This window comes from Malaclemys terrapin, chromosome 3 (genome assembly GCF_027887155.1).
Source record: "Malaclemys terrapin pileata isolate rMalTer1 chromosome 3, rMalTer1.hap1, whole genome shotgun sequence".
NCBI classification, from domain to species: domain Eukaryota; kingdom Metazoa; phylum Chordata; order Testudines; family Emydidae; genus Malaclemys; species Malaclemys terrapin.
In genome coordinates, this window is record NC_071507.1 from 98,995,286 (window position 1) to 99,021,236 (window position 25,951).

The 25,951-nt window shown below is 40.2% G+C and overlaps 1 protein-coding gene across 4 annotated transcripts in view; it reads right to left on the bottom strand.

The window, feature by feature from the left end:
• STXBP5 (syntaxin binding protein 5) overlaps positions 1–25,951 on the bottom strand; it is a 182,196-nt gene that overhangs the window by 7,528 nt on the left and 148,717 nt on the right. For all 4 annotated transcript variants that reach the window (XM_054021714.1, XM_054021715.1, XM_054021713.1 and 1 more), the window contains 5 exons: positions 19,532–19,582; positions 16,725–16,964; positions 13,828–14,200; positions 7,097–7,262; positions 4,815–4,926 (listed from right to left, as the gene is read on the bottom strand). In XM_054021714.1, the coding sequence (XP_053877689.1) occupies positions 4,815–4,926; positions 7,097–7,262; positions 13,828–14,200; positions 16,725–16,964; positions 19,532–19,582 (942 nt within the window). The remainder of the gene's footprint in view (positions 1–4,814; positions 4,927–7,096; positions 7,263–13,827; positions 14,201–16,724; positions 16,965–19,531; positions 19,583–25,951) is intronic.

Sequence of the window (25,951 nt, forward strand, 5' to 3'; positions counted from 1 at the left end):
CGGCGCCCTCCCCCCGGCCGCCGGGGGGAGAGCGGCGAGCCCTGGCTGGGGCTCGCCGCCCTCTCGCCGCCCTGCCCCCTGTACTCTGGCCGCCGGGGGGGAGAGCGGAGCTCCGGCCGCCCTCCCCCGCCCCCCCCCCCCCACGGGAGGGAGGGGGGGGCAGCCGGCGGCTTTTTTGCCTGGGGCAGCAAAAAAGCCAGAGCTGGCCCTGAAAGGGTTGTTGCAATATCTTGAGATCTTCTGGTCAGATTTTATATCTCCATACAGAATGGTTCTCATTCCATTTAACAATATAGAATTATATTACTGAGTGCTTATCAAAAGAATGGCATCAATGAATTGTTTCATTTAGATTACAAGTGGAACCTGTAGTGAGGCCTATAGTTAAAAACTACTATTCTGGAGACATTTTCAGATACTTCTATATTTTTGTCAAACTTTTACGTCTCATTCAGAAATTTGAGCCAAGACAGGTTTGCTGTTTTTGAAAAAAGCGCGAGTGAAAACACAAACGTTTGCAGTTATAAAATAACAAAACAAAACAAACTTGTGAACATTTTTATAGATAGGTTTAGAGTAGAGGTGGGCAAACTACGGCCCACAGGCCACATCCAGCCTGCGGGACCCTCCTGCCCGGCTCCTGAGCTCCTGCCCCAGGAGACTAGCCCCCGGCCCCTCCCCTGCTGTTCCCCCTCCCCCACAGCTTGCCCTGCCACCGGTGCAATCCTCTGGGTGGCAGGGCGGCGAGCTCCTGGGGCAATGCAGCTGCAGAGCCCGGCCTGTCCTGGTGCTCTGTGCTGCGCAGTGCGTGGCTGTAGCGCCGCTAGCCACTGGTGCTCCAGGAAGCGCAGTAAGGGGACAGGGAGGTTGGATAGAGGGCAGGGGAATTCCGGGTGGTGGTCAGGGGATGGGGGTGTGGATAGGGGTCAGGGTGGTCAGAAGGCAGGGAACAGGGGGGTTGAATTATGGTTACCATATGTCAAATAAAAAAAAAAGGAGGACCCTCCATGGGTCCTGGCCCCGCCCATTTCCCCACCCCTAGCCCCGCCCCAACTCCACCCCTTCCACACCCTAACTCCGCCCCCTCCTCCCTCCCATTCCCAGCCAGGGGGAAAGGGCTGCCCGAGCGCTACCGGCTTCACAGTTTGCTGGGCAGCCCCCAGACCCTGCGCCCCCGGCCGGCGCTTCCCCAGTGCAGCTGGAGCCCGGGAGGGGAAGCGCCCAGCCGGGGGCGCAGGGTCTGGAGGCTGCCCAGCAAACCGTGAAGCGGTAGCGCTCGGGCTTTGGGCAGCCCCCTTACCTCCGGACCCTGCGCCCCCAGCCGGGCACCTCCCCTCCGGGGCTCCGGCGGCTCTGCGTAACTTACACTGTGTAAGTTACACAGAGCCGAAGAGGAGCAGAGCTACCGCGGCTGGAGGCTCTGCTCCTCTTCGGCTCTGTTTAAGAGCCAGGCTGCCCCAGCGCTACCAGCTTCGGGCAGCCCCCGGGCCTCCAGACCCTGCGCCGCCGGAGCCCGGGAGGGGAAGTGCCCGGCTGGGGGCGCAGGGTCCGGAGGCACGGGGGCTGCCCGAAGCCGGTAGCTCTCGGGCAGCCCGGCTCTTAATCAGAGGCGAAGAGGAGCAAAGCCTCCAGCCATGGGGGCTCTGTGTAACTGACACTGTGTCAGTTACACAGAGCCGAAGAGGAGCAGAGCCAACAGCCGCGGCGGCTCTGCTCCTCCCCGACTCTTCGGCTCTGTTTAAGAGCCGGGTTGCCCGAGAGCTACCGGATTCGGGCAGCCCCCCTGCCTCCAGACCCTGCGCCCCCAGCCGGGCACTTCCCCTCCCGGGCTCCGGCGGCGCAGGGTCTGGAGGCATGGGGGCTGCCCGAAGCTGGTAGCGCTCGGGCAGCCCGGCTCTTAAACAGAGCTGAAGAGTTGGGGAGGAGCAGAGCCGCCATTTTCCCGGACATGTTCGGCTTTTTGGCAATTCCCCCCGGACGGGGGTTTGACTGCCGAAAAGCCGGACATGTCCGGGAAAAAGAGGACGTATGGTAACCCTAGGTTGAATGGGGCAGCAGGGGTTCCGGGGGCAGTCAGGGGATAGGGAAAAGGGGTAGTTGGATGGGGCAGAGGTCCGGGGGGTGGGGGGAGTTGGATGGGGTGGCAGGGGGCAGTCAGGGGCAGGGGTTCCAGGGTCGGTCAGGGGACAGGGAGTGGGGGAGTTGGATGGAGCAGGGGTCCCGGGGATGGGCCGTCAGGGGGCGAGAAGCGGGGAGGGGGACGCCCCCTCCCCTAACTGGTCCTCCATACAATTTCCAAAACCCAATGTGGCCCTCAGGCCAAAAAGTTTGCCCGCCCCAGTCTACAGTTTCAGTGGAAAATTGAAAAGACTTGAAATATGGCAATGATGTAATCCCTATCTTACAAATATGCTCTTCTGTGGCCTGGTGAAAATTGTTTTCCTTAGTTGTGTTACAATGGTTTAATAAACATTCATTATGAAAATACTGTTTTTTGTTATGTGATAAATGATCTGCAAACATTCTACTGGGACTATGCATAAGTATGAATGGAAATGTCAACCCAAAAGATGGTCTCTCAACATTCAATACATGAAATATGTTCATGCGTGGATGAGAAAGTTAAGATGAATTTAGTTTTTAAGATATAGATCCATGTGATAATGGACTTCGATAATGCATAAAAAAAGTAGGAATCCCAAAGAGCCTTGATTCAATACAATAAGTAACAGTGCATATGGAAAGAGACAAACACTCCTACCTCTGATTGCATATCCATCTTAAAGAGTTTTACAGTGCTGCCTAGTAAGTAGTTGTACATGATGGAATTAGATTTTCTTCAAGCAACTACAAACAATCCCTCCCCTCTTAAAAGTCTAGATAAAAATTGCAGTAAAAGACTAGTAAGGTTGAAAATTGAAGTACTGGGGGGGGAAATTTGAAACAAAAAAAATAATTTGTCCCGCACATTCTTAATTATATATCCTTGTACATGTGTATCACAATACAGTTTTTAATTACATGGTCATGGCTCCCCCCCACTGCCCCACACCATCTTTGCCTCTTTCAGTGAACAAGTTGAGTGGTGAGACAGAGATATGTAATGAATGAAGCACAGAGAACTCCTGCCTCATTCACTGTAGTAGAAGTTAGATGGTGTGAATGAATAAAGAGATGGTCCTGACCTCAGCCTCATTCACAGATTATAAAGCCAGAAGGAAGCACTGTGATCATCTAGTCTGATGCCCTGTACAACAGTGGTTCTCAACCATGGCTCTGGGGCCTCTGGGGGGCTGTGAGCGGGTTTCAGGGTGGCTGCCAAGCATGGCCGGCATTAAACTTGCTAGGCCCAGGGTAGAAAGCCTAAGCCCTACTACACGGGACCACAGCCTGGGTCCCCCAGCCCCACCACCCAGGGCTGAAGCCAAAGCCTGAACAACTTAGCTTTGCAGTGCTCCCTGTGGTGTGGGACCCTGGGAAATTGCTCTGCTTGCTACCCCCTAATGCCGCCCTGGCTTTCATATGCAGAAAAACTTGTTATGGCACAGCTGGGCCATGGAGTTTTTATAGCATGTTTGCGGGGGGGAGGGAAAGGGGGGATGGCTCAGAAAGAAAAAGGTGTACAACACAGTCCATAGGACTTTGTGAATTAGTTACTGTTTGAAATACAGCAGATCTTTTAGAGAAACATCCAATCTTGATTTAAAAATTTCCAGTGATGGAGAATCACCAAGACCCTTGGGTCAATTGTTTCAATGGATATTGTCCTCACTGTTAAAAAATTATGCCTTATTTCTACCTGAATTTGTATAGTTTCAATTTCCAGTCATTGGATATTGTTACATTTTTGACTGCTAGACTGAACAGCTCATTATCAAATTTCTGTTCCCCATGAAGGTACTTACAGAATGTAATAAATTCTCAGCTTAACCTTCTCTGTTAAGCTAAATAATTTGAACTCCCTGAGTCTATCACTATAAAGTCTGTCTTCTAAACCTTTAATCATTCTTGTGGTTCTTCTCTGAATTCTAATATCCAAATTCTGAAATCTAATAATCAGCATCCCTTGAATTATAAAACATTACAACTAGACACAGTATTCCAGTAGTGATGGCATTAGTGCCAAACAGATGTGACTATATCATTCCCTACTCCTACTCATTGTTCCCCTGTTTATATATCTAAGGATCACATTAGCCCTTGTGATCAGCATTGCATCGGGAACTCATGTTCAGCTGATTCACCACTAGGATCCCAAGGTGGTTGGTTTTTTTCCCCCACCAGAGTCACTGCTTCCCAGGATAAAGTTGCCTATTTTATAAGTATGGTTTACAGTCTTTGTTTTTAGATTTATAACTTACCATTTGGCCATATTAAAATGTGATCCAGATCTTTCTGTATTACTGACCTATCCGCTTCATTATTTACAACTTCCCTCCCATATTTGAGTATTCAGTACAGTGGGTGGATGGTGCTCAGTGAATCAGGTATGAGGCCACATATGAATGGCGATGATGAATATAATTATGTATCAGCTGTTTTATTTATTGCACCATTCAACCCCTGCATAAATGAGGCAGAAGATTCAGTGAAAAACAATATGTGGTCTTGTACTTAAGGATTTCATTATGTTGCATATAAATAAGAGAGTCATGTTTGCACAGGAAATCTTATTTCCTAGTTTCTGAGCGCTTCTCTTTACAACTTTATCTTCTTTTAATGTAAAATTTGTACAGAATATTTAAATACATTCTGCATGGTTCACCACTTTCCTCAGGTGGAAATACTTTTCAGAATAAAAGAAATGAACTTACAGAGTTCTTCTCTGTCGAGTGACTGTGCACCACCTCCAAACAGGCCTTTAAAGAAACCCCTATTTGGGGCTTCTGGTGTTTCTACTGGAGTGAAGAGCTCACCCAACATTTCCTTTGTAATGAAAAAAAAAAAATTATTGCTAGCAACAACGTATTTCCTTTTTAAGACTCTTATAAGAACACAAGATTACTGTAGTCCATTTTCACTTTAACCAACTACCTTTAGGGTTTGCAATTTCATAATACAACATATTCACACTAGGACAGAACTTTTCAGCAAATATTCAGAACAATTTTATCTTCTATTCAGGCATATTGCCAAACATAGAAGTCAAAAACAGATCAGGAAACTCTTCAAAGTCATCTGCTAAATAATAATTTGAGCTTGTAATACAGGAGTACTTGAAAAGTAATATTTGAGAATAGCCATGTCTTCCCTCAACTAAAAAATTGGGCAACACTAACTATTTTCCTGCTGAAACTACATTTACCACATTTGGAACATTAACATGTCCTGTTTATGTCCCAACTTATGTGTAGTTCATATTATTCTGCCTAATTTTTAAATATTGGATAATTTCAAGACATCAAGTCATTTCCATAGCTTCTGATACACAAGTCTGTGGCTATCTAATATTTCATTGTGGCACCATGTCTTCATTATATAACGAGTTGCCTTTACGATTTTTTTTCCTGACTTCTAATATGCAAAACATACAAATTCAAGAACATGTAAATCAGATTCAATTAAAACAAACACTCAGCTTCTTTTCTTTTGACTTACAGCTGTGGCTGAAAAGCTGTCTTACTTCTGGAATCTTTAAAATGAGAGAACATTAGGATGGACTGCGATTGGATACTCGTGGATTCACTTTTTGGAATTCTAGGATGAAATCCTGGCCTCACTAAAGTGAATGGGAGTTTTGTCATTGACTTCAATAAGGCCAAGGTTTTACCCCTATTGTGTTACTTGAAAACGCCTGCAAAATGTTATCCTTTCAGGGACATTTTTCTCATTTGGCTCTATTTCATCCAGAGACTCAGGAGCATGGAAAAAAACTAATCCAACAGCAAGGGAGCAACACTTCTCATGAACTTAACTATAAAATAGATAGGTATGTAATAGTAGAAGAAGATGTACAGTGCACACATTCCTGATGGATGTCAGAGGCTAGATTTCTTGTGGTTTCTATCCCAGAATTTCTGTTTCTACAGTGATATTAAAATTTGCACTTAGTGGCATAAAGGTATATGGAAACACCCTTACCTTTGATTGAAGTTCTGAGATGCCGGGTCCTCTCTAGATCCCCACTCTTTGGTCCGATCCCTTTTGTGGGAAGTAGACATAATGGCGGAATTTTCAGGAACACTTGGTGCTCCTTAACTATTCTCCCATTGAAATTAGCAGTTAAACTTCCACTAACTTCAATAGGAGCAGAGTCAGGACAATGCTGACTGCTTTTGAAAATCTCACCCAAGATGCTTACATGATATTCACAAGGCAGCCAACACACACACTGAAGCATACACAGTATACAACACATCCTGGTATTTAATGGTCAGTTCCATTTTATCTAAATTATTCTTATGAGAGTTATAAACCCAGAACAGATGACTAAGTGGACTAAGAATCAGGCTCGTATGCTTACATGCTTCCAACTATGCACTGATGTTGAAGATCCCACAGTACTTTTCCAAAAAAAAAAAAAAAAAAAAGATAATGACCTAATCCTGCAACATGTTGCTTGTTGCATGTGCATCTCCCAACACTGTGGGAATTCTTCCTCATCCAAAACTGGCACTTGTGGAGTCCCTTTATGCTGGTCTGGGCCTTTTATTTGTCATGAGGCCAAAAGAAGAGATGAGAATCTCATTCGTTGTCTCTGAAATTTCTGCAACATAATGCGTCAATCAAAATGCCTTGAGTTTGTGCTCCCTGCCTCTGACAGCATGCATCTTTGATTACTACCATTTTGCCTGGAGGAATTTTGAAGTCCTTAACTGCAAGAATTATCAAGGAAGTTTCACATGGAACATGACTGACAAAAAAAGGAAAAGACTGCCCCACAGATGTACAAGGGATGTTTCACACCACCATTTGAGAGAAAGGGAACTGAAGCACGAGAGATCATGATGTGTTATATACTGTAAAGCCCTCCAGTGCACCATAGCTTCTTTAGAAGGGGTTTTAATCTACCATGTGATTATCAAGAATTAAGATCAGGGACCTGTAGAGGATACCTACTTATGAAAAACAACAGTATTAAGAGTATAATCTTTACCTGTAGGTTTTCACAAGTTTCTTGACTGTATGTGATTCTCTGGATTTCTGTAGGTGAGACAAGATACGACGCCTGTCCATTGTTGGTGAAGCAGAATGTTCTGGCTATCCGCATGTTGGTAAGTGGCAGGTAATATACATCCAACAATGGCCTTAAACTTGGCAAACTTGAGAAGAGAATTAAAAGATCATTTACATTAAGGAGGACTACCTTTATTATTATTGTTCAGTTTCTCAACTTATATTAACAAACTATAGTACACTATTCTTCTTCTTCTTCTTTTCCTTTTTAATCACATTACTAACAGTACTGCAGTAGACTGGTAAGTATAATTCAGTGGGGACATGCAACCTCAGTGATAAACACAACATGTAGTGAACCAGGTAGCTCCTTGATTTTAGACATAACTCCCCCCCCCACCCCCCCGAGTAGTACAAAAGTTTATTGCCTAAAATTTAAAGTAGCATTGAACAATTAATTTCTAGCACAAAATTTTACTGCCCTTCCATATTAATACAGACACACACACACTTTTAAACGTACACTATAAATTCAAAATAGGTCACTTTTGGAAGAATTAGAGTTTCACTAGAAGAGACTTTATTTCATTGTGTAATTTTTTTTTTAGAGCATCTATTCTATTCAGAGGGAAATGGGCATGGAAAGTACTCTCAAAAAGAAAAAGATTTCTACCATCTTGGTGTGAACTAGTCTCCCCTTTTCCCTAATTTGGTTGCATTTCAAGAGAAAACAAAACTTACCTACCTTGTACTTTTTTTTTATATATTTTTTTTAAATATATAACCTTGCAGGATTCTCACTTCTTGGCCTCACTAGAACAAAGTTAACAATAATGGGCTAGACCATAAACCATGCCCTGTACTGATGATCACATACAATCTCTGGGCTGTAAACATCATCCTTGGAACTTTTCAGTCAGCTTTTTGTGTTATTGGGAAGCATTGCTTTCCTGCAACCCCACCCCCTGAAATAAGTTAGCCAGTCATAAATAAAATGACTGAAAGGATTAATTACTCAACGCAAAAAAAGACAGGCCACCATCTTAAAGTTAGAAACTTGGGTGAGAGAGCAAAAGTCATGCAAGAGATTATCTTCAGAGTTGAAGAATTACATGCCAAGTAGTTTCCTCCTACTCTAAAGATACCTGCTGTGTAGGATTCTAACTCCTGGAGATCAAAAAAAAAAATGTAAGGCAAAAATGAAACTATAACTAGCAGCAAACAAGAAAAAGGGTAATAGCAACAACATGTACAAGTAGGTTTTTTCTTCATATGAGATCTCTCTTCAAAATATCAAGCTTATCAAGCCTGATAGCCTGTTGAAAACACAATTTCAAAAGCATAGCCAACTAAAGGAACATATCTTAAGAAACATATCAAGGAGGTGGAGAGTTTGGGCTGCCCTGCTTCAGAAATAGGTTCTGCAGGAGAGAGACCAGAGCAGGATTCCTCCGTAGGGGCTGAATTCAAGCAGCATTGCTTTGTAAATATGTGGTGCAGGGTTGAAGTGGCTGGCCTGCATGCATCTGAAACAGAAATAACTAAAGACAAAGAGGAAGTTGCTCTAAGGTTAACTGAGCCAACATGTTTTTCCAGCTTCAAGCTAGGTCAATCACAGATATCTTAGTGATAGATATCAAACAAAGCAATACATTGGGGGGACTTTGTGTGAGGTATTTAGCCTGCTCCATTAGAATGGAAGGAATTTATAACATTATGGACCTAGAAAGGGCTTCACCAGGGCATGTGAATATGAGAAAAACGATGTCCTGTCAATATGCTCAGTAAGGTGGAGCTCCACAGGGCCGGCTCCAAGCACCAGCTTGCCAAGCAGGTGCTTGGGGCAGCCACTCCGGAGAGGGGCGGCAGGTCCAGCTGTTCGGCAGCAATTCGGTGGACGGTCCCTCACTCTCGCTGGGAGCGAAGGACCTTCTGCTGAATTGCCGCCGCAGATCGTGATTGCGGCTTTTTTTTTTTTTCATTTTTGCGCCACTTGGGGCGGCAAAAACCCTGGAGCCGGCCCTGGAGCTCCATCACTACTTTGAAGATGACTCTGCACCACCAACTTATCCTAGTAAAGCTTGGTCTAGGAAGATCAGTTACTAGAGTCTGAAGTTCATGCACTCTGCAAGCTCAAGTCTCTGCCATGAGGAAAATAATCACTGAGTGTTTTAAAAGGAACATAATAATTTGTCAGGACAATATTAACATTCCATGACACAGGAGGCATTTTAATTGGAAAGGGTGGTAAAATGTGTCAAGCCCTGGGCCCCTGCATAAACCTGATGATGAGGGGCTGTGGAAGCACTGATCTATCTCTGACCAATGAATGAATAAGTCAAAGCAGCTACCCAACGAATGTAGATGGAGCTAGACTTTAGATTTGACTCAGATAGGTGAAGGTGGTTGTTCAAGCAGTTTCTGCAATATAGTGTGAACAGGTGGCATTTGGAAATCTATTCCCTAAAGAAGATTGTGCCTGGTCTGCTACCAGGCCACTGAGGCCAGAATATCATACTGTGTCATACTAATGGGATGTGAAAGGCCATGTGTTGCATGCTTCAAGGTCCACTGCAGCTGCCTCACAAGGCCAAACATTTGTAGCATCATCCAAGATGTGACTTGCTGGCTCTTGCATATCCTTTCTGCCAGACCAGCGGTCCCAGATCCTGCCAATCTATTTTAAATATTTCAAGTTAAATGACATATTTATGATCACTTTCTTTGACATTTTAATTAGCCATCATTTTGGATGAATTTGTTAATTTAGAAATAGTTATATCTTGTGACTGGGAGAAGACTGGATGATAAGATGAACAGAATAAACTTCTCCTTAGTAATTCTCTTCTTGCAAAATGACCAGCACTTTTATTTTGAAATCATGTAGGACTAGTGATATTCTGTTCTTATGGTTCTGTAGGCTAGGAGTTAAGGATTTTTGACAGAGTATATCTACCTTAATCTTATTTTAACAAGTCCTTGAAGAAATATCTGCCTCACACTAGAGAGTCCTAGAAGGACTTATGAGAACTGTTTGGCTGTATGTTGTAATTATAGGCAGGGCTGGTTGCCTGACACTTCCCATTATAAGACCCTATTTTCAGTTGCGTGTATTAGTGGTTCTTAACTTTTCCAGACTGCTGTGCCCCTTTCAGGAGTCTGATTGGTCTTGCGTACCCCAAGTTTCACCTCACTTAAACTACTTGCTTACAAAATCAGGCATAAAAATACAAAAAAAGTGTCACAGCACTTTTTAAAATAAATTCATTGGAATATAAATATTGTGCTTACATTTCAGTGTTATACTTGAGCTGTTTTTTCATTTGTGAGCCTTGTCTGAAGCCCAAGCGCCAGGTGGCGGGGCTGAAGCATGTAACTTAGCTTTGCGGAGACTCTGTGGGGCCCCAGGCAATTGCTGTGCTTGCCACCCCCTAATGCCGGTCCTGCACTTGTGATCCCTCTAAACCCATGCTGTGACTCCCCAGGGGGCTGCAATCCCCAGGTTTAGAAACACTGATCTAGATTAATTGAATACCCCCTGGAAGACCACTGCCTACACTCAGGGTACATGTACCCTTGGCTGAGGATCCACTGACTTATATCTTTGCTAAACTTTAACCATTTCAGCTGAAATTTTCTATGCCAAGTGTCTGCCTCAGGCCATGTGTTTTTTTGTTTTTTTTTTTTTAGTTCCGCCAAAATGGTTCAACAGTTTCTGAGAATGAGGCTAAGAGAAAACGTATTCTTTCCCCATGTTAAAATAGTCTGGCAGCCATCTCTTTGAGTATGTCTATATTGGAGCTGGACGTGTAATTTCCAGCTTGGGCAGACATACCCATGCAAGTTCTGATGGAGCTACCACTAAAAATAGTAGTGGAGCCATGGCTGCACAGCTACTTCAAGTACATACCTAGGGTCTTGGACGGGACTGTACTCAGAGCAGCTAACCCATCCTGTTGCCTATGCAGCTGCGCATACCCTGTTAATTTTAGTATGCTAGCTCAATTGGAACTAGCATGGGTATGTCTAGCTGAGATGGAAATTACACTTCCAGATCCACTGTAGATGTACCCTTTGAGACGCACTAGTGCCTAGCACAGAGTTTAGAACAATGGGCCCCGCTCTTCGTTGGTCTTTATGCACTCCTGTAATAAATGTTATTAATCACAGAATCATAGAATATCAGGGTTGGAAGGGACCTCAGGAGGTCATCTAGTCCAACCCCCAATCAAAGCAGGACCTAATCCCAACTAAATCATCCCAGCCAGGGCTTTGTCAAGCCTGACCTTAAAAACCTCTAAGGAAGGAGATTCTACCACCTCCCTAGGTAACCCATTTCAGTGCTTCACCACCCTTCTAGTGAAAACGTTTTTCCTAATATCCAACCTAAACCTCCCCCACTGCAACTTGAGACCATTACTCCTTGTTCTATCATCTGCTACCACTGAGAACAGTCTAGATCCATCCTCTTTGGAACCCCCTTTCAGATAGTTGAAAGCAGCTATCAAATCCCCCCTCATTCTTCTCTTCTGCAGACTAAACAATCCCAGTTCCCTCAGCCTCTCCTCAGAAGTCATGTGCTCCAGCCCCCTAATCATTTTTGTTGCCCTTCGCTGGACTCTTTCCAATTTTTCCACATCCTTCTTGTAGTGTGGGGCCCAAAACCGGACACAGTACTCCAGGTGAGGCCTCACCAATGTCGAATAGAGGGGAACGATCATGTCCCTCGATCTGCTGGCAATGCCCCTACTTATACAGCCCAAAATGCCATTAGCCTTCTTGGCAACAAGGGCACACTGTTGACTCATATCCAGCTTCTCCTCCACTGTAACCCCTAAGTCCTTTTCTGCAGAACTGCTGCCTAGCCCCTCAGTCCCTAGTCTGTAACAGTGAATGGGATTCTTCCATCCTAAGTGCAGGACTCTGCACTTGTCCTTGTTGGACCTCATCAGGTTTCTTTTGGCCCAATCATCTAATTTGTCTAGGTCCCTCTGTATCCTATCCTTACCCTCCAGCATATCTACCACTCCTCCCAGTTTAGTGTCATCTGCAAACTTGCTGAGTGTGCAGTCCACGCCATCCTCCAGATCATTAATGAAGATATTGACAAAACCGTCCCCAGGACGGACCCTTGGGACACTCCGCTTGAAACTGGCTGCCAACTAGACATGGAGCCGTTGATCACTACCCGTTGAGCCCGACAATCTAGCCAGCTTTCTATCCACCTTATAATCCATTCATCCAGCCCATACTTCTTTAACTTGCTGGCAAGAATACTGTGGGAGACCGTATCAAAAGCTTTGCTAAGGTCAAGGAATAACACATCCACTGCTTTCCCCTCATCCACAGAGCCAGTTAGGTTAATAATTATTAAAAATCTACCCCAAATCAGCCAATTTATAAGCCTTTAAAAATTTGTGTCACATGCTTAGCAGAGACTTACTAGACCTTTGCACTAAGATCTAAGAAGATTTTATCTGCACTGAGCAGGACTTTCCCCATAACTGTATCTTGAGCTGCTGGTGGCTGGGTGGTATACTGGGTCAGGGCACCAGAATTGAAAACAGGGAGCCTGTCTCTCTTGTGCGCTCAATGCTCCTCCTGCAGGGCCCAGGCAGGTGGATGAAGTTTCCTGATTTGAATGCTGAGGAGGGCAAGGGCCAGATCCAGGGGAGGGTAAATGTGGTCAGTAGATTGGGACAAGGAGCTTAGGGGAGGGGAAGAGTAGAACTGTAGGATAGTGGGAGTAAGGAAACTGGGATTGGGAGTTGGGATTGTGAGAAGAGACTGGGGCTGTCTAGGCAAGAAGACTGGGAGCTGGGGTATGAGAACTGGGGCTGGGAGTCCTTGAGGAAAAAAAAGAAAGGGATTGTGAGTGACTTGCTGTGTGTTCACAGACATGCTGAGATAAATAATGTCATCAAAGATGTGATTAAAGACTGCATCATAATGCATACATACACAGGGGACTAAATTAAAGTAACAAGAGCAACCTTAATTCTGGCATTTCCTAACTTGAGTGCTTGACTTTGCAATCTTAATAATGTTCTTTTGGCTTTTCTTTTCTTTTCTGTGCAATACTTTAGACAGATAAATAGTCCAGGTTTCATGTTGTGCAGCAGGTCAGACTACACTATCATAATGGTCCCTTCTGACCTTAAAGTTTATGACTCTATGACAAGCACTGTTGGGAAGAAAGTAATTCCTGAGAATATTAAAGAAAAAAAATCAATCAATACATAAATGAACAAACTGAGGGAAAAAGATAAATTTAAAATAAACCAAAACAAGGGATAGGAATAAGGAAAAGCAGGTTTTGGCTTTCAATATGTAATGTTTTTACACAAGTTTTGTAACAAATCATGAAATCAGTAAACTATGGATTTCATTTGAGAAAACTTAAATAATACAAGTTTATATTTTAGTTTAGAGGAGTTTAGCCTATGTTATTTGTTAACAATTCATCTGAACTATAGCTTGAACCTAATTCATATAGGAATAAATTTCAAGTTCAATATTATCCAGCTGCCAAATTACCCCCACCCCCAAGACGTTACTATTCCTACAGGTTTATCATCATCATTGAATATATATTTTTTGTTTTTTCTGTGGATTGAGGAAACAGGGTGCATTGGGGGACAGGGTAGGAGGTGGCAGGGAACTATAATTTATCTCTTTTTAATGTTTAAATCATGATTAAATAGATCTTACCTAAAAGTCATAATGTGTCCATTGGCACAGAAACATGCAAGGCAGCTACTATTACTCAATGCTACTATATCTCCACGAAGAACAAAAGAAGTCTCTGTTATGTTTTGTTTATGAATACAGTTCTGTGATGGCAGTGAGATAACTTTTGCTTGCTTGTCAGAACAGATCACTGCATATTGGTTTTCACTGATTTCCTGAGAAGAGGAGGAGGGGGACACTGAGACAGGCCGCCGTTTTTTCAATTTGTCCTTTTCATCTTTGTCTTCAGAAACATTGTGTTCTCTCCACGGTTCATATGCTGGTGGAACTATAGATCCTGTGGTGTCCAGAAAAGCCATTCTCAGGATTGCCCCTTTTAGCCTCAAAATGGTTCCTAGGATATAGAATTTGACATGATATCTAAAATAATTCTCCTGAATTGTCTTCCAAACTACATACTAATTGTCTTTGCCAATTTTTTTAAACATAAAAGAGATCCTTCCAAACAAAACCTTCAGATTTGCCTTCTGTCTCTTCTACAGTAAAACTCAAATTGGCCAAAATGTTCGTTAATTTAATTAAAAAAAAAAACATTTAAACTTGTGCTTAAGACCATCCCTATTCAGGAAAGCATTTAAGCATGGACTTAAGTTTAAGTGTGTGTATATGTCCCATTGACTACAATGGAAATTACGCATATACTTGAAATTAAGCACATCGACCTTCCTAAACAGGGATGTTTTCCTGAATCAGAGAGACTGACAAGAAAGTGCTAAGAAATAGCTGAGGCTTTTAAAGGAGGACCAAGCTGGAACCCATGTGTTTTAAACTTAGATGTTAAAAATAAACAGCTTTCACTCTTTTCCTCATAGGCATTAATGCTTTCCTAAACACAGCATCAATAAATTGTACTGTGTGTTTAATATCATCTATGATGAATACTATTAACTGTCAGAAGTGTCAACCTGTGTTTCCTTCTTTGAATTAGACATGCTTAGGTATAAGCGAGCAGGCTCTCTTGCATCTTCCCTCGTTGGCTTTGTGATAAGGGGAATTACAAAATAAGGTCTGTTTAGCAGGGAAGAGGATTTTCACCCACCATTGTTATTAACTGAATTGCTGTCTCCTGCATGTGTTAAAACTGAGGCATCTTTGTGCTGTGCTGCTTCTTTTGTCTAATGTCATTTTTATTTACATATAGTTAGATCCATTTTGATTTGCCATCTACAGAGGAAAGCTTACTTAGGTCAAAATTCTCCTCTTAGATCCACACTGCAGATCTAGTGACTGACATTGTATTCAGTCTACAGCCTGGTCTATATTACAGAATTTTACTTTGTCTGAATATAGTTGCCAACAATCATGTTAGCTGAACAGCAGATGAATGCAATGTAGCAGTCAACAAAGGCCAGCCACATTCAGCATTGCACATGATAAACCATATTCACCCTAACATGCTTGTTGGCAGAAGTCCTCAGGCACATCTGTGTGTAACTACCATTAAATCAACTGGATTTCTATAGAGAAAGGACTATATAAACTTGAAATGGTATGATAGGAGATGGTGTTATAGGATAAGTGTTGCTTGTGTACCTATATGATGGGGTATGTTGTCGGACAAAGACCAAAAGAACATATGCCAGGGGGTGCCCAAGACACAGAAGTTCGGACTCCTGGACAGAAGTTCCAACCAGACTGCTCCTTCAGAACTTTGGGATTCTGAATTTGAAGAGTGGTGTGTTGGCTCGTGATGGGGGGAGAGAGCAGGATTACAGAGAAGGCCAGGGAGCAAGACTGATCAGGAAGGGGAGCACTTCCGGGCTCTTATAAAATTAGGTTTTCCTTCTGGGAGTAAGTACTATAATGGTTACTGAAAGCTATTATTATGTTATGTTTACTCAGATTAAATATAAGTTTTTGTTTTTTCCAACCTGTAAATCGAAGGCATAATCAATCAGGATTTTTTTTGAAGAGATGTAGAGGGCCCTTGAAATAGAGGTAAGAAAAGCAGTCAGGCCAGATATTCACAGGCAAGTGTTCTGAGAGGATGCTGAGACAGGCAAAAGGGCTATACTAGTGACCCGAAGACACTGGTGTTGAACAAGGTGTGTGCCCAGGAAGGAGCAGGTCATGATAGTTTCTATGCATTGGGGGAAGGCAGAATATTAGAGCTGAAATCTTCCACATGGGTCTGAGAAAAGAATTTTGTCCTTAGCACATAGTACCAGCCGGTCCAATCTATGTAGTCATAATCAACTTTTATTCTTTTTTGTAGTGGGAAACCCTAATATGAACTTCATGAGAGCTAGGTGAATAAAAGATTGTGGCTTCTAACAATATTCTTCTCTTGCTGTCTCCCTCTAGTTATACTGTTAACACTGTGTGAGTTGCAGTAGAGCTACTCAAATGTCATTCTTTCTACACAAACAGTAGTCCATTTACCTGATATTCCTATACCAGGTTGTAAACTTACAGTTCAGACTTAACTGATATGCAAAATTGCTAATCAGGTTATCTCTAACGCACAAGTGACATAGAAACTTTCTAGAATACCAAAACACTACACTGTCCTGACCTAAACAGTGAGCATTGTATAATTATTTATGGAATTACAGACACTCCCCAGGCTATGCAAGACCTGACTTACGCAAATTCGCACTTACGGAAAAAGTTCCATAAGCCAGAAATAGGATTTTTGAGTAGCGGAAATTTTTGTGTAACGTACGGGTATACATTTCCGACTTAGGCAAAATGTGAGTTATGCAAGGCTTTCCAGAACGGAATGATTGCGTAAGTCGGGGGGGGGGGCATCTGTATTACATAATTGAGAAAAAACAAAACCACATTAAAAATCCCTCAAGAATAATAATGCAGAATACCAGCTACGTTATGCAGCAAATCTCCTGTCTTGTACATACCACTGGGAGAAACAATTACTGGCTGAATTAGTCTTTGTTCTCCTCCTGGGGGTAGGTTCAGTACAATGACTAGCACTGTACCCAGAGTAGTCCCGACCCATAAACATGGAGAAGGGGATGTATCTGCTTTCCGCGTGAAAGTCTCACAGAAATGAAGAGCAGAAATTGCTTCTCGGGATTCCTTATCGATGCTAGTTACACTGGAACTCCGGGATCGACTGAAGGAGTTGTCTCTGACATCTGAAACAAATTAATTTTTACATTAATTAAAAAGCATTGCAAAATACAGTATAAAGTTTCAAAATAAACTATAGTTAGGTTTTGTTTAGCATATTTTGTAAAGATAGTTCTTTAAAAATCAAGCATGTAGTAACTTTCACTCCATAGATTACTTCCTTTTGCTAAATATTTCCCTAATTACATTTCCTCTCCTGCCCACTGACCCCATTTTCTATGCTGTATTCTAATTGCAACAATCTCTTCAACTGCAGAGTACACCACTATATAATTGTTCTGGATGGTCATTGTGTGTGTTCATCTTGTGTGTGGGACAAAAGACAGCAGTCATTTATCAAACAGTAGAAGCCTTTTATTATCTTACTAAGAGACAAACGTCTCCGTTTAAGCTTGTAAAGGGACCCACATACCATGGCGATAAATAGCTTGTCATGTTTTCCGACTTTAGGAGATTGATGGAAGTAGAGCTCATTGGCTATTCACATAAGCCTGAACTTCTGGCATAGGTCACTTAAAAAACCTAAGGTTCTTTGATGGTGATGTTCAAAAACAAAGAAACTGGGCAGTTGAAGAGTTTTTTCTGGAGTGCTATAGAAAGTGACATTGATAAGCTTTTCCGGCAGTCATCCCTGGACTAAAAGAAGGTTGAACACAAAGTAGCTCCACAAATGGGAATTCAAATCATAAGCACAAAGTAATTTTGTTTTAATTTAATTCAAATTTACTGTGCAACTCCTTAAAAATAGGATATTACAATGGAAATGCTACCAACATCTGCGTCTGCATGTTATCAGCTGCACACATTGTAAATACCAGAGGGGTCAACATTTTTAGAGATTCTCTTCTGTACTCAAGCATCAATGTGATTTTTAAATTCCTGACAAATCATTCTCTTTCAGCTTGCATCTCCCAATGCTTTTACTAAAAGGCAAACCAAGTTTATCCCTTTTAAAAATATGGTGTAATTTACACTATGGCTTTGTTTAGGCCTCGAGTATGCTGGTTTCAAGCCCTCACTGGTGCATAGATACAGTTGGCAACTCTATGCACTAGCAGAATTGAGATTTAACCAACAGAATTTACTTATGTAAATTATTCATAAAGGCATTACAGCACAGCATAATGTGCCATTTCATTAATGGGCTGCATTGTTTTCCCCACTGAGAAAATCTCCTAGGGCTTTATTTGAAAAATTACTACTTTCTGCATTATAGTAAGAAAATATGGTAGAGTCAGATAGCCAGTGAAAATAAGGTGTAATGCACTATGAATCATTTGTTCTGCTAACTTCAGCTACTGATCATAGCACCCTCTTCAAAAAGATGCTTCTTCAGATTTTAATATTTACTGGGGAAGAAAACAAATCTAAGGGTTTTTCCATTTAAATACCTGTAACACCCAAATTAATAATTTGTAAACGTGATTAGCTACAGATTAATTTTTTCTGTCATTAACAAGATTTTTTGAAAATCAGGAAAATCAGCTTAAAAGCCATCAGAATTTTTTTTTTTTATAGAAGTGCCTTAATTATACTGTCTCCAACTGAGCTGCATATTGAAGATAAAATTGAATTGACCCATTACCAAGCGTAAGAGAAGCTAACCAAAATTCTGGTAACTCACTGAAGAGTTGGTAAGACAACTCCCACCTGTTTATGCTCTCTGTATGTGTGTATATATATCTCCTCATTATATGTTCCATTCTATATGCATCCGAAGAAGTGGGCTGTAGTCCACGAAAGCTTATGCTCTAATAAATTTGTTAGTCTCTAAGGTGCCACAAGTACTCCTGTTCTTCTTTTCACTGAAACTGGGGGTTGCAAATGACTTCTTGAATTCTGTCCCTTTGACTTTTGATTTGCATGTACCTTTCTTGTGTGCATTATATAAGAATTCTCCAGTTTCTTTTTCTGAGCAAAATAGGATTGTTGTGACAGATATAAAATTAAACCTATATTTGTGGATTTAACATTCAAGTAAGATGTAACAATGTGCTGAAAAAAAATGCTTATTTTAAGCTGATTTAATTATGCAATGGAATGATCATTTGTGTTTCTAAACTTTAATATGCAAGCAGTACAACTAGAATGTTTACTGTGAAATTACTGTACTATGTCTCAAGACACAAAATCGTAAAATAACATTTTCTTATAACAGTTATACATCAACTTAGCTCTACACATTAGCTTTAAACTTGTAGTCAACTACAAGTTTAACTGTTTGCAGAATGGGATCTTAATTAAAATCTCCTGTGAGGTCTGTAAAACTTCATGTTCCAATTTTTTCCATGTTATGTGGTTCCAAAAAGACATGAAATTTTTCTGGTAATATTCCTCTTGTAATATTCCTGACATCACAAGGTAACTGACATAACAAGAATTACAGCAGCCTCAGAAAATTCAGATAAAAATTTAACAACTACACACAAATCTGTGTGCTGACATTAGGATGTCAACAACTGAGATTTTACATGTCTACTTAAACACAAATTTAGGATTCTTACTTTATGGAAATTTACTCTTCCTATAAAACACAGTTGCAATATGGGTCAACCTTTATTTTTGAACTTACCTAAATCAGGCTTTAGCTCAGTTGGCAAACTTAACTTTCTGGACATCTTTGCTGAAAAATAAAATATATCTTTAAAAGAAATATGATAGTGCTGGCCTTCTTATTAACAGATGCCATTTTCCAAATGTTTAATACATCACAATTTATTACATCCAATTTCAGTACTAAGCAATTAATCCAAATTCTGTATGACTGAAACCTTGCGTTAAGCAGTGTTTCCACTAGAGTTGAGCCTGACTCAAAATCCCCACATCCAAAATCCCATTAACTTTTGGGGAGGAGAGAACTGAAATTCAGACTCAAATTTTTAAGCTTATGCCATCCTTAAGATCTTGCCTGAAACTTGACAAAACTTATGGATTTTGTTTGCATTTTTGGCTTTGTTCAAACCCCAAGTTTAGACCAAAACTGATGTGGGGAGAGGTTGTACAAAGCCCTGGCAACAAACACCGTTCACACAAAGTCCTGTACATGCAAACAGCTGAGTTTTACACAACTTTAGTGTACACCACTTTTTCTCAATGTCATCATAATCTTGACATATATAAAAGGCAGAAGATGTAATTTATAATTATGCCACATTAAGATAAAAGATTTTACAATTTGTATAGATTTTTTTTAAATAAGCCATCTTAAATATTCTGAAATTTAGGGGAACAAACATATGAAAATACGGAAACAACAAGCAATATATTGTCTATATACAATATGCACAATGTTTTCTGAGGTAAAATATAGTAGAACTTTGATAATTTGCACCAATGGGGGGATCATTGTGAAATATTGAGTTTTGCAAATTAGTATGTTAAAAAGGAAAACACGATGCAGTACTATGTAATTTGTTCATGTATTTCAATCATTTATTTTAATCTTAATTATATAATAGGTAGTCTTGGCTACTTTAATCCTTTTCTGCTCTTTGGGGTGAAGAGGAATTCCTGTAGGATAAGAGGAATTCCAAGTGACTAGGGCTACAGCAGCACACACATTATTTTGTTTAAAAAAAAAAAAAAAAAAACTAAGTAATTAAGTCCTAGTAAAAGAAGATTTCACTACAGCACCTTGTATATAAAATGGTGTTTTCCCCACATAAGAGCAAAGATTGGAATGAATTATAAGAGTAATCTATTAGCAAGGGTCTACTGTGAGAGTGACAGGTACAGCTGGATAATTTGTCAGTCATTCAAATTTTGATATATTTTATGCTAGTCACATAAAATGCAGATTTGAAAATATTATGCCAGTCACATTAACTACAGATTTAAATACTGTAAATTTAAGGAAAACCTAAAAGTAGTCCTAAAGAAATGCCTTTTAGAGAGTTCTTTAAATTACTTCAGTTGTTAAGATGCTTTTCTAACTCAAGCATAGCTAACATCTAGGATCCAACCGTAGGTTACCTTACAGGAGACAAGGTACCAGTAACTTTTTTTAATATAAAAACAACTTTTAAAAAAAGCAAGCCTTATTAAAAATTAATTTCTGGAACAATTAGGTTGATATTGCTAGATGTCACAGTAAGTGGTGCACTACCAATACGTAGACAGAAAATTGCCCTTTTTATGGACACTGAAACATTGCAAAATTAAGGTACCAGGAGTGTGAAACAAAGTAATAAAAAGGTGAAACCATTTGTAACAGGTGAACTGTCCAATTCCTCAACTTGTCTCAAATTCTGACAGTCATTCACACACACTGTCTTCATACGTAACAAAATTTAAAAGCCTACAACTGTAAAGAATGTAAATCCTTAAACACAACACAGAGCAACTAAAGAGTCTGCCGTTCCATACACAGTAAATAAATTTCTCTTCGCAAAAAGTTTCTTCTAAAGAAATAAGACAACCATTAATTCTCTCTTATCACCACAAGCAATACTACTGATAGATTTTTAAAACCACTCATTCAGGGATTCATAGAGCTGCATAACAAAACCTGATTTTTTATACATCTCTACCCCGATATAATGCAACCCGATAGAACATGAATTCGGATATAATGCGGTCAAGCAGTGCTCTGGGTGGGGTGGGGTGGGGACTGCGCACTCTGGTGGATCAAATCAAGTTCGATATAACGCGGTTTCACCTATAACGTGGTAAGATTTTTTGGCTCCAGAGGACAGCGTTCTATCGAGGTAGAGGTGGACTATAATTGTTCTAATATTGTTCAGAACTATCAGTCTTGTAATGAAGAAATGAAATTAAGAACATGGTGAAAATTTATTTATAGAAAAAAGTAATTACATACAGCCTATTTATAAAGCAAGTATACAACTAAAATACTCAAGTTATAACTAACTGCTACTAGAACAATTAATTATCACACTTTTGTCTTTCTTATTATCCGAAAGGTGCTGTGTCTTAGGCACAGGACTGGAACTCAGGGGATTTGGATTTAATTCCCAGCTTCATGTGTTACCTTGGGTAAATCACTTAAGGCTTGTCTGCACTAGCTGGCATGTAAATTCTAATACACACTAGCATGTCATGCACTAACTGGCATGTGTGTACTCTGCTGGTGGGCACTAAAAGTTTCCTAGTGTGCATTAATGTGTGTACTGGGGAACTTTTAGTGCATGTCAGTAGGGTCCACATGGACCAGTTAGTGCACATCATGCTATTGCACATTATAATTTATACTCCAGTTACTGCAGACTATTACACCAGGTAGACAAGCCGTTAATAGGGATACTACTTCCCTACCTAAAAAATGTTTAGAATACCCAGATACTATTATGATAGACTACGCAGATAGACAGACTCTTTCCTCTCAATTCCCCGACTTCCCTTTGCTGAAAAACAGCTCATTCTGACTTGTCATCTTTGTTGAAATTAAATAAGTGTTCATTTTTTGCACCCACACCGATGACACGTGTGAGCTCCCTACTTTTGTAGGGTACAATACCACTCAGTCTTATCCTTCTGAATTTTCTTTCGACAAGGAAAAAAGTCTCAGATTTAACAATTAAGTATATTCTAGTATAAGTCCCAATCATTAAAGTACATTGAGGCAATTGTTTCACCATGTTGCAAAATAAATCTAACTCAAATCTCTTGAATCTATTCTTTGAAATATTAGTTAATTGTAGGTTTGTAAGCAGAGACTTATTTCCTGGTATACCTATATACGCTATTAATCAGAATCTTATTTTTAAAAACAAAGCGAATTATAGCCAGAAAACTACAGTAAAGAAGTGTTTTTCAGCTTTTCTCAGCCTTTAGGCTGCATAAATTACTCCTACTCTTTGGTCAAAGGCAATTCAATTTAACTTCTTCAAAGACATGAAAATCTTCACACATGGGAGTTGTGGACTTTCCATAACAGAAACCCAGAAATTCTGGAAAACATCTGCACAAGAGGAGTGGTGTTATGTATTCTGTCCCTCATTGACTCAATAGGGATAATATTTCCCTATCCGAAGAGATGTTTAAAATACTCTGATACTACTATGAAACAGGCCATATAAACACACAGATAGACACTCCCTCCCCTTCTTCCTGCAACTTCCCTTTGCTGCAAAAGAGCTCATTCTAACTTTTCTTCAGCTAAACAAAAAACATTGGGTCTATGTATCTTAACTCCTTTTTGTACATATTATATAGTATGCATAGTATGAGATTTGTTGTGCAGAGGAGTCCCCTCTAAGATTGTCTACATTAGGGTATTTTATAAAAAATGCTCTACTGGCTGTAACACAGTATACCTTAAGAAAACCTTCCTTGGCTGGGTAAATTTTGATCATTATTTAAAAATGTAGAATAGCAGATTTAACTAATTCAGCAGTAAAAGCTCTAAAGGCCACATGAGATTATGTGCACTGCTGTGTAGTAGCAAATATTTACCATGCCTCACTGCACATGTGGTTGTTTTGAGCAGTGGTCAAAGTATTTCCTATAGTATAGTTTGTAGAAATAGCTAGTAAACCATGTTAAGTATTTGGGCTCCATCTGGATAAATAGAGCTATATAAATATAAGAGCATTATAATTATTCTATAGAATCATAGAAGATCAGGGTTGGAAGAGATCTCAGGAGGTTATTTAGTCCAACCCTCCCCCCCCGCTCAAAGTGGGACCAACCCCAACTAAATCATTCCAGCAAGCCAGGCCTTAAAAACCTCTAAGAATGGAGACTCCACCACTTCCCTAGGTAACCCATTCCAGTGCTTCACCACCCTCCTAGTGAAATAGTGTTTCCTAATATCCAACCTAGACCTCCCCCACTGCAACTTGAGACCATTGCTCCATAGTTAGCTTTTCATACAATTCAAATGAACGTTTGGCTAAAATAATGAGCCTACAGAAAGGGATATTGCATGTACTTTGGTGTCTGAGTCATGTTCATTCCTGAAGAGTTCTGGGAGTGTTACTAAAATAATCAAAATACTAGATAACTAGAATACACCTGGCAAATTTGGAATGGTGACTGACTCCAGATTATTTTATATTCTTTGTGCTAACATTGCACTTGTGTATGTTTAGGCAAGATTTTTCAACAACCTAGATTTTTCTTGATCCTGTAACAAACCAAGAATTCTGACTCTGACATCAATTTGTTGCTATAGATATGAATCTGTAGGAATGAAGAAGCTTTACATAAGCACATATCTTCAACAAAATGATTAAAAGGAGAAAGATTTGTTTTAAGTAGAGCTGTTGATTAATTGCAGTTAACTCACGCGATTAACTCAAAAAAATTAATCGTGATTAATCCCACAGTTAAACAATAGAATACCAATTGAAATTAATTCAATATTTTTGGATGGTTTTTCTAAATTTTCAAATATATTGATTTCTATTACAACACAGAATACAAAGTTAGTGTTCTCTTTATATTATGATTTTTATTACAAATATTTGCACTGTAAAAATGATAAAAGGAATAGTATTTTTCAGTTCACCTCATACAATTACTGAAGTGCAATCTCTATCATGAAAGTATAACTTACAAATGTAGCTTTGTGTTACATAACTGCACTAAAAAAAAAAATGTAAAACTTTATAGAGCCTACAAGTCCACTCAGTCCTACTTCTTGTTCAGCCAATCGCTAAGACCAACAAGTTTGTTTACATTTACAGGAGATAACGCTGCCTGCTTCTTATTTACAATGTCACCTGAAAGTGAGAACAGGCGTTCACATGACACTTTTGTAGCCGGTGTTTCAAGGTACACTTCTACCCCGATAGAAAGCTGTCCCTGGGAGCCAAAAAATCTTACTGCGTTATAGGCGAAACCGTGTTATAACAAACTTGCTTTAATCCACGGGAGTGCGCAGCCCCCCCACCGGAGCGCTGCTTTACCGCATTATATCCGAATTCGTGTTATATTGGGTTAGAGGTGTATTTACATGCCAGATATGCTAAACATTCGTATGCTCCTTCATGCTTTGGCCACCATTCCAGAGGACATGCTTCCATGCTGATGATGCTCATTAAAAAAATAATGTTAAATAAATCTGTGACTGAACTCCTTAGGGGAGAATAGTATGTCTCCTGTTCTGTTTTACCCGCATGTTGCCATATAGTTCATGTTATAGCAGTCTCAGATGATGACCCAGCACATGTTCATTTTCAGAACAATTTCACATCAGATTTTACAAAACACTAAGAAGGTACCAATGTGAGATTTCTATAAATAGCTACAGCACTCAACCCAAGATTTAAGAATCCGAAGTGCCATCCAAAATCTGAGAGGGACGAGGTCTAGAGCATGGTTTCAGAAATCTTGAAAGAGCAACGCTCCAATGTGGAAAATACCAAACCCAAACCACCAAAACGAAAATCAAACTTCTGCTGGTGACATCTGACTCAGATGATGAAAATGAACATGCGTCAGTCTGCTCTGCTTTGGATCGTTATAGAGCAGAACCTATCATCAACATGGATGCATGTCCACTGGAATGGTGGTTGAAGTATGAATCTTTAGCACATCTGTCATGTAAATATCTTGTGATTCCAGCTAAAACAGTGGTATGTGAACGCCTGTTCTCACTTTCAGGTGACGTAAACAAGAAGCAGGCAACATTATCTTCTGCAAATTGTAACCAAACTTGTTTGTCTGAGCAATTTGCTGAAGTAGGACTGAGTGGACTTGTAAGCTTTAAAGTTTTACATTGCTTTATTTTTCAATGCAGTTATTTTTTGTACATAATTCTACATTTGTAAGTTCAACTTTCATGATAAAGAGATTGCACTACAGTACTTGTATTAGGTGAATTGAAAAATACTATTTCTTCTGTTTTTTTACAGTGCAAATATTTGGAATAAAAATAAATATAAAGTGTGCACTGTACACTTGCTAATCTGTGTTGTAATTGAAATCAATATATTTGAAAATGTAAAAAACATCCAAAAATATTTAAATAAATGGTATTCTGTTATTGTTTAACAGCACGATTAATCACGATTAAGTTTTTTAATCA